The sequence below is a fragment of the Terrapene carolina genome, unplaced genomic scaffold, assembly GCF_002925995.2.
Source record: "Terrapene carolina triunguis isolate 2854851 unplaced genomic scaffold, T_m_triunguis-2.0 Scaffold30215, whole genome shotgun sequence".
Classification (NCBI taxonomy): domain Eukaryota; kingdom Metazoa; phylum Chordata; order Testudines; family Emydidae; genus Terrapene; species Terrapene triunguis.
In genome coordinates this window covers 1-9258 of record NW_020694566.1, presented here as the reverse complement: position 1 = coordinate 9258, position 9258 = coordinate 1, and the positions used below count along the sequence as shown (strand labels likewise).

Below are 9258 nucleotides of genomic sequence, written 5' to 3'. Positions count from 1 at the left end.
TGAGGGTATGTGGTGGGGCTGGGTTCCCTGTGAGGAGCCCATGGGGGAGGGGCTGGTTGCCCTGCAGGCAGGTGGAGGCAGCAGGGCTGGGTACCCTCAGAGGAACCCATGGGGCAGGGCTGGTTCCCCAGGGGGCTGGCAGAGGGGCTGGTTCCCCTGGGGGCAGGTGGGGGCCCATGCAGTGCAGCTCTGGCCCTGTTCCCCAATCATGCAGTCCCAGCAGGCAGCCGTGAGATCAGCAGGGTTTATTGAGGGTCCGTGCAGCCCCCATCCCGCCCACTACTGCTCCACGTTCTTGACACGCAGGACGACAGGCACCGAGGTGCACGGGATCATGCCCAAGTCCGTGATCACCAGGTCCACCAGCTCGGGGGGGGTCACGTCATAGACCAGATTGAGAAGGCGCAGGGACGAGTTCTCCTTCCAGCCACGCAGCTGGGCTCCTCCCTTCCCGGGCACGATCAGGTCATCGGGGTCATCTATAGAGACATGCTACAGGGTCAGGAACTAAGGGGCACCTGCACCCCCTCCCCAGGAGGAGCTGCCGGCACTGGGACAGCCCACCATGACTTCCCTGACTGGCCAGAGGAACTAGCTGGCACCGGGACAGCCCCCCTCCCCCCATGACTTCCCTGACTGGCCGGAGGAACTGGCTAGCACTCGGACAGACCCCCAGCCAAAGGAGCTGGCTGGCACTGGCACAGCCCCTCCCTGCCCCCCATGACTTCCCCGACTGGCTAGAGTAGGGCACAGCGCTGGGACTTGCCATACATTGGCCAGTCTCGTGGCCAGCGGCTGCTCTGAGGGGTGTGGAGCCCACGGCACGGGAGAACATAGGGCACGTACCCAGCTCGTTGGAGACAAAGGAGTCCGTCTGCACCCGCTCACAGAACTTGTAGGTCTCGCAGCACACCAGCACAGGCACGTTGTAGGCCTTGGACACCAGCGCGATCTGGGACGTCCCCACCCGGGACATGACGGAGCCATTGGCCAGCAGCGCGTGAGCCCCCAGCAGCACCTTGGAGACCTGCAGGGTGGGCACCGCATCAACTAGCACCAATCTACAGCTGTGGCAGGCTCTGCCTCTATCACCCCAGCAACACCCTTCCCCTCTGCCCTCAGCACAGCTGCCCGCTCACCTCGGGCAGCACGTAGGAGATGGCGGTGATCATGACGTAGGTGCAGCGGATGCCCTCGCGCACCAGCCTGCGTAGTGTGTCCCGGCCCTCCAGCCGCGGCCGACTGTCCACCACGATCACCCGGAAGGCACGACCGTTGTCATGGGCGTCACACAGTGTGCGGTTCACTAAGGAGGAGCTGACAGGACACCACAAGTGAATTCATAGAGCTTAAGGTGGGAAGGGACCATCTAGTCTAATTGGCATATCACAGGTCAGAGAACCTCATCCAATTACCCCAACACTGAGCCCAATAACGTGGGTTAGGCTAACGCACACTCAGAATGGCAGCCAGTCTGGATCTGAAACCATCAACAGAGGGAGACTCCACCCCTGCCCTTGGCAGTTTGTCCCAAGAGTTCATCACCCTCCTGGTGAGAATTTTGTGCCTTCTTTCTAGTTTGGATTTGTTGGGCTCCAGCTTCCAGCCATGGGTTCTTGTTCTGCCTTTCTGCACTAGACTGAAGAGCCCTCACTGTTCTCCCCCCGGGAAGGTGCTGTAATGACACTAACAAAGTAACCTCTCACGTTTCTTACTGAACTAAACAGATCAAACTCTCTAAAGCTCATCCTGCTTCATTCCAAATACTGAACAGAAATATTTATTGAACAGTTCTGCCTTTTCCACATCATTAACAATATTACCAAAATCTCCATCTAGTAATGGGCCTACACCATTGCTAGGATTTCTTTTGTTCCTGATATATTTGAACTCCTTATTGTCCCTAGCCATGGATTTTTCCCTGAGGTCTTTAGCCTCCCTTATCAATTTTCTACACTTCTTAGCTTCTAGTTTATATCAATTGCTATCTATTTCCCATTTGTTATATATTGCTTTTTTATTTCTTACTGCTGCCTTCACTTCCCCACTGACCCAGGATGGGCTTTTAGGCACAGTTGTCCTCTTCTGTGATTGTGGAATCATGGATTTTTAGCCATCTCATGAATTTCTCTTAAACAAAACCTGATTTCCATTCACATTTTTCTGTCTAAATTTTCCTTCCAGTCAACTTTGCTCATGGGAAATTAGCCTTTTGAAGTATCTGTATTTTTGTTTGGGACTGTCCAGTTCGCCCACAGTGAACATAAGCTCCTCCACCCTGGGCCAGATCATCCACACAGGGAAGCACCCTCCTCCGTACCATCCATACACCAGGATGACATCACCGTCACTGATCTTCTCGAAGGCATATTTGGAGATAGCTTCGGCTGCCAGCTGGATCTTCTCCCTCACGTATCCATCGATGCTGCCCTGCAGTTTCCCCTTCGCCTGGGGAGAGGCAGTGCCAGTCACTCTGAGGCCTGAGAGCCCTGACATCCTTCCCTCCGGCTCACCCCACAGCTGGCCATGCTCCTCCCTCCTGGTAGGAGTGTGCACTCCCATTCTGCCTACCCAGGGCGCCCTGACTGGGCCCAGCAGCCGCAGGGCCCCAGCACATGGTTTAGGAGAGCCCCTCCACACTGGGGGAGTAAGGGAAGCTCGTGAGCAGGGGGCAGGATGCACTGCATGGCACAGGCTTTATCCTGAGTCCAAAGGACCCATCACCCCACAGGACTGGAGAGGAAACCGGGGCGGGGGGGGGGGGTTACTCCCTCTCTCCTGCAGGGAATAGGCTGGCTCAGAGCAACTGCCATTCCTGTAGCACCTTCCAGCTACGAGGCCTCCAAAGCACTCTTCCATCACCCCACCCATATGGAGGTGCAGTCCCCTCTGGGGTGGAACTGGGCACCTGTAACAGCCACACAGAAATGCTGCAAAATAGATGAGATCAGCAGGTGAAGGAGGATCCTCTACGAAACAACTGCAGGGGGTTAGCTCAGCCAAACAAATTACCTAGGCTGGAATTTGGCCAGGCCACAGGAGCTAACGCTCCAACTCCGACAGACAGCAAGTGGCAAGGATCGGCCTTTGCCATCACACCTCAACTGAGGGGGACAGAGCCCTCTACAACCGCACTGGGGCACCGGGGCCAGCCCTGACCGCAGGGGCAGAATGTTCCCTGCCCGGCTCCCTGCAGCACCGCGCCCGTAGCACCATACTGGGGCCAACATGTTCCCTGCCACGTCCCCTGCCCAGCTCCCATAGCACCGCGCCCGTAGCACCGCACTGGGGCCAGCCCTGACTGCAGGGACCAAATGTTCCCTGCCCGGCTCCCTGCATCAGAAGAAAGAGGAAGAGTTGATTCAAACAGAGCTGTGTGAAATGGGGGACAGGGCAGGAGGGGGGCAGATAGGAGGAGAGGGGGACCGGAGCCAGGTTGAGGAGTGGATACGGGTAGAGCGGGACAGAGGCAGAATACTCCTGAACTTGAGTCCCAAGTCTCTGTATTCATCCGCGATCAGCCAACAGCAGGAAATCCACCGGCAATGTGTCTCATCCCCTGTAGCGCTGGGGCAGAGAGACCCTCATGCTCCCGTGCCAGGGGAGAGGGGGCAGGGTGGCTGTGACGGTCCCTCGCAGGTCGAAGCCCCTGGTAGCTGAAGGCTCTGACAACAGGGACAGAGGGTGGGTCATGGGATCCACATGGACTGCACCATCTCGAAGCACCACAGCTCCGGCCTGGTAAGTAACCAGTCTCTCCGAGTACAGGTCAGCATGGAGCCCACTGGTGACTGGCGAGCAGTGTCCCTCAGGGCGGGGAATGAGGCGCTCCAGCTGGCCGTGACTGGAGTCCCTGGCTCAGACCTAGCTGGTGAATCCCAGGCATAGGGTTTGACAAGGTCAGCGGGTTACTTGCAGTTCTCGGATACTGGTATGTGTCTGGAGCAGACGGAAGTGTTGCCTGGGCTCTGGAGGAGTGTGCCGGCGGGGAGGCCCCAGCCAGCTGGTAACGCCGCCAGGTACAGCGTGTGATCCACTTCGAGAGTCTCTGTGAAGAGATGGCTTGGTCCAGGGCTCTGGCAACAAATGGATGGGGGGGTCGGAATGGTTTGGTCTGGTCAATACAACAAAGCAAAGCCCTGGATGCATCACGCGTGTAGTTTCTTTTCTCCTGGCACCGAGCGCGACTCGGGGAGGAAGTCTGGCAGGGACTGGCCCATTCAGATGGAAAACTGAGACCAACTCAGCAGTGAACGTCAGCTGAGGTCTCAGCACCATCTTGTCCCATAGGGAGGCTCGGCAATACGTCCCTGAAGTCACAGCCACTAGCAAGACCGACTTCAGAGTGAGGTGGTGCAGGGACCGTCCTGAGAGCGGCTCGAACCGAGGCTCCCCCACGACTCTCAGGAGGTCCCAGGCAGAGGCAGGTTCTCTGATCAACGCAGGAGTCCCTTGGAAATCTCGACACTAGGGAGAGGGGTGTGTGAAAAGACCAGGCATGACCGCACAGGTGAGTGAGCTGAAATGCTGCAAGAGGCGCGTTAACAGAGCGAAGCGAAGGCCAGCCTGCTTCCAGTGTAACAGGGAGTCCAGGATCTTTGGGTCTGAAGCTGGGCCTCAGACCAAACTGGGCTGGGCTGCCATATTGAGACCACCTTCCACCTAGAGGAGTCCGTCAGTCTGGCAGATATTTTCCTGCATTCAGGTAGGATTTCCTAGGCCCCCAGGGAGCAGTGCCTGCCCGTGGCACTGAGTCAGCCCACAGCCATGCCATCAGGTGCAGCGACCCCGGGTCTGGACGGAGCTCCAGGAGCCGGATCGGCGGCTGGACGGACATTTGTCACAGGGCTGTGAGTCACAACTGCCTTGGCCAACGGGGCAATGAGACGGACTGTGGGAGATCACCGTGGGAATCGGGTGCAGCAGGCTCCATTCTACTGCAGGAGGACGAGCTCCGGGGACGATCCTGGGCTCAGCCCTTCTTGGGAGCCAAAGTTCTGACCTTCGGCATCGTCTGTGGTGGCGAAGGGGCCTCTTAGGGGAACCCCCAAGGCAAAGTATGGGTCTGTGCGGGGACCATGCGTGGCTGCTGACTGCTCATGAAACCCTCTCGGTTCTTGCTGGCTGCCGTGGGCGATGGTAGGGCCAACGGAGACACCTTGTTTGGACGGCATCGAGTCCAGACCCTGACGGCCTCCAGACGTGTGAGGAGCAGGCGTCTCCTTTTCAATGCTGCATGTGTCTTGCAGGAAGCTCTGCAGGGCTGAATTCCAGCAGACAGGTAGGAATGTCACACCAGCCTGAGCTCCAGGATATTCCCTCCACGCCGGCCGGGGACCAAGTCCCCTGAATCTGTAACTGATCCAAGTGAGCCCCCAGCCTGACACATCCGTGATCAGTGTCTTCACTGGCGAGGGGACTGGAAAGGGTGTGTGGGGCCCAACCACCTGCAGCTCTGCAGTGACATGCTGGGGCAGACACATCCCTCCTGATTGGAAGGCACGGTGGAGACGAGACCGACCTGAGCCAGAGTCAGAGGGACCGCAGCTGACGTCCGGCAAGAGTCTCCCTGTGCATGCATGCTAACACGCCAGCTAGCGCTGCAAGACATGGCTGTCCTGGCCCCTGTAGTGCTGGAGCCCACCCTCGGGCATGCACGCCTTTTCTGGCTGGAGTCGACAATGGCCCCCGTGAACGCTACGCCCAGGAGGGTGAGACATTACTGTTAGTATCTAGGCCTGGTTGTTAGCCCGAGATAGAATTTTGGGTTTGATTTTTGATACTTTTATATTCTTACTAACATGTGTGAACAAAGACACAGTGTGTAGCATCTGCCCACTATAGATGGGGTTTACCGCACAATGTGAGACGATAAGGAAGAGAGTTGAAGTGTTGCTGGGTATGGCGGGAGTTTTATATACGAGCATACACTTGAAGGCTACCTGACTCCTCTCCCAAGCCAAGGTCAAGCAACTGGTCAGGAGAGGCAAGGGGAAGGGGGGGGGGGCATAAGAAACACTAAAAGCCAAAGAAATGGTGATCCTGCCCGAAACACAACCTCACTCCCTACCCCTCCCATGAGGGGGTACCGAAGCCCCCAGACTCAAGACCCTCCAAGACAGAACATGACCATAAGTTGTAAGGGGTGGGACCAGGGCCAGGCATGACGGGTATATTTGGGCCTGCTAAGAAGAATGAGGGAAGGAAAAAGAGCCAGTGTAGCATGGTATATAGGACAGCTCAACACCACTCTGGCCTTCTACGAGAGGGGTCCCCGGTACCGCCTCTAGGGCCGCTGTCAGACAGAAGCGGGAAGGCGTCTCTGCTTGGTGCTGGGAAGAAGGCACAGTTTGGTGACGATGACGAGGCATATTCCTCGGCCAGTGCCACAGGGGATGTCTCTGCTCCAGCTCTGTGCCAATGGCTGCCCAGCAGGGAACCCAATGGTTCAGTGAGGGCGTTCCGTGGTGCCTCTGTCAGTGATTTAGCACTGCTTCCTTGGCAGAGCACAACGGCACCCTGCCCTTTCCTCCCGATGGGGCGACGTCTCTGTGCTTGGAGTCATGTCTGTCTCTGCCTGGCCCTACACTCGTGCCTGCTGCAGTGATGATGGTGTCTCTGCTGGAGCAGCTGGTGCAGGCTCTGCCGGTACCGGTGCCAAAGCAGTAGCTAGCCTTGGTGCTGCGATACCAGCAGGAGTGCTGATAATTCCAGGGCAAACAGCATTGATGTGACCTGTGCCGATTTTGTTACAGTTGTCTTGCCTGCCCTCCTCGTGCTGCTCGAGCCCAGGCGTGGGTCTGCTCACAGGACACTCACTGAGGATGAGTCTGTGGGCTCCTTGGAGGGAGGTGGACGTCTCCGCCAGGTCTGAGTGACGCACATTTCAGCCACGCCTCCCTCGACTTGCGAGTCCTTACCCCCTGTGCACCTAATGGGGATGTGGCGCTGCCCCAGACAGAAAAGGCATCGGCCATGCCTGTCGACAGGGGGCTTGGCTTACACCCTGCAGGTTTAGAGTCTAACACATGGTCAGTGCAATGCGCCGCGTCCCGCTGCACTGGGGGACGGACAGCGCGAAACGTCCACTGGAGAGAATTAACTGAAGCTAAGAGGGGGGTGAAGAAGCATTTTGTCACCAAACTGGATGTAGAAGATGAGTCTGAAGGTAGGAGAAAGTCAGCGGGCGGGCACTCGCCAGGCTCCGTATTGCTGCCATGGGAGGCCTGTAACTTTTGCCTGCTTAGAAATGTACAGTGTAGGTCAAGTCATTTTCAATAAAGAATGTTATAAACAGGTGCAAGAGAACCAGAGAGAGACTGGATTAGCGTACACCAGAAGGCCATGCTGATACAATCCAAGAAGTGTTGAAATTCTAATGGTTAGAAACAGATGATGTGGAGCCAGAAGTTAATATATTCAGATATCAGGCCTAATTGGTGGACAAAATACCGAGGGGATGGGCTATTCCCCCACTGCTCCCCATGTGGGTCCTTAAAGAGACTTTGGAGGTGGGGAAAAGACGGACAGAAGGATGGAGAGGAAGAACAGACGGTGACTACTCAAGTGAGCTTCACCATCATGGCTGCTACCTCCACCATTTCCAGGGACCCTGGGCTTTGGTCGTCCTGACCCTGAGAGGCCTCCTGACCAGAACAGGCCAGAGAGAGAGATCCTGCCGATATCGCCACCTCCACCGGCCACAGCTGAATCCCGACCACCTGGGATGAAGCGGGATTGACTTTAACAGCAGCAGCAGCTCCAGCTCATCTCAACTCACTTCTTCACTTCTTCCCATAACGACAGCTGATACCGTCTAGGAGACGGTCAAACAGCTGATACCGTCTAGGAGTCGGTCAAACAGCTGATACCGTCTAGGAGTCGGTCAAACAGCTGATACCGTCTAGGAGACGGTCAAACAGCTGGGGGATTTTCCTTCTACAACCCTCTCCAGCTACAGGGCAAGGGAACACGGGATGCTGTTGGAAGAAAAGCCTGATTTACTGCTTTACATTTCAAATGCTTTAACTGTTTGTTGTCCTTTTCTGTAGCTGTAATAGCAGGTGAACAGGCTGTTTAATGGGGTGTTTGCCCTGGTCCTCGGCAGGCTGAGGTCTCTGGGTACCAACCCCCGCCCTGCCCCTTGTTTAACACTGTTTAATGTTGGACGGTGGCTGGGTTCGGTTACCACCTTTGGCCCATTTGCTCCATCTAAACAAACACAACAGTGGCACAAGGGAACTGAGGGAGGGCTGCTGACTTGGCAACCAATCAAAAGCCACTTTGATGTCAATATGTGCCACATGAAGGCCCAGCCCCCATGGCCCAGCTCTCTGGACGTCCCGGCTAGACCTTGGGGTCTCTCACCACACGGAACAGGTTAACACTGAGCGGCACTGGGTACAAGACAGCCCTTGTCAAAGAACTCTCACGCTATAAAATCACAATCCCTGGCACCACAAAGTGATCATCACTATGGAAGAGGCAACCTTCCTCCACGTCGGTGCTCCACACCCAATTCCACGTGTCACTTGTTATCAGACACCGCGAGTGCAGTCCTTACCCACCCGGAACCCCACTTCTCCAGCCCTACACAAACCCCAAAGGTATTAGTTAAACTGCAGCACTTCAGCCCTCAGGAGACTGAGCAGTTGTGGCCACAGGCAGAGAACTGGAGAGACCGAGGTGCCTCCAGGGCTGTGGCCCCCGCAGTGGCAGGGAATTGATCAGGTCAGACATGCCCAGGTGATCCCAGCAGGCAACCCAAGCCCCACACTGCAGAGGGAGATGAAAAATCCCCAGGGCCCCTGCCAATCTGACCTGAGGAAAATTCCTTCCCGACCCCGAATCTGTCCTTCAGTTTGACCCTGAGCCTGTGAGCAAGACTAGCAGCTGGGCATGTAGAAAGGATTCTCTGCACCACCCCAGAGCGATGGGCCACCCTGCGTAGTGTCCCATCTCCTGCAGTGGCCAGTCTCTGATGCTTCAGAGGAAGGCGAAAAAAACAAAATCCATCCTGCCACTTGTGCATTGGGGGGAAATTCCTTGGGGGAGCTGCCAGAGCCTTTCCCCGCTGCCTCTCCCTGCTGCATCCCACCCGCTGCCGGAGCCTCTCCCTGCAGCAGGGTCAGAGTCCAGCGGTGGGACACTACGATGCTAAGAACATCAGTGTGGATGGGGGTGCTGCATGGGCGAGCAGAGCCATGTAGGGCACGTGCCCCGGTGCTACCACCAGGGGGCAGGAGTGTCTGTACTCCC

At 56.7% G+C, this 9258-nt stretch overlaps 1 protein-coding gene across 1 annotated transcript; it reads right to left on the bottom strand.

The window, feature by feature from the left end:
• Window positions 1-230: 230 nt before the first annotated feature.
• On the bottom strand, window positions 231-3339 carry EIF2B4 (eukaryotic translation initiation factor 2B subunit delta). Its single transcript, XM_026662770.2, has 4 exons — window positions 2321-3339; window positions 1140-1317; window positions 847-1027; window positions 231-479 (listed from the first exon to the last, which is right to left on the bottom strand). Exons 1-4 carry the CDS (start codon window positions 2560-2562, stop codon window positions 280-282), a joined length of 801 nt encoding a protein of 266 aa, XP_026518555.1. The 5' UTR covers window positions 2563-3339; the 3' UTR covers window positions 231-279.
• Window positions 3340-9258: the final 5919 nt, after the last annotated feature.

What these genes read in the sequence shown, in the direction of transcription:
- EIF2B4 (XM_026662770.2), bottom strand. Translation starts at nt 2,562, where the DNA reads ATGGGAGTGCACACTCCTACCAGGAGGGAGGAGCATGGCCAGCTGTGG. An exon ending in GTCATCCTGGTGTATGGATG is followed by an intron (nt 1,318 to 2,320) that starts GTACGGAGGAGG and finishes GTGTCCTGTCAG; the next exon opens with CTCCTCCTTAGTGAACCGCA. An exon ending in TCTCCTACGTGCTGCCCGAG is followed by an intron (nt 1,028 to 1,139) that starts GTGAGCGGGCAG and finishes CCCACCCTGCAG; the next exon opens with GTCTCCAAGGTGCTGCTGGG.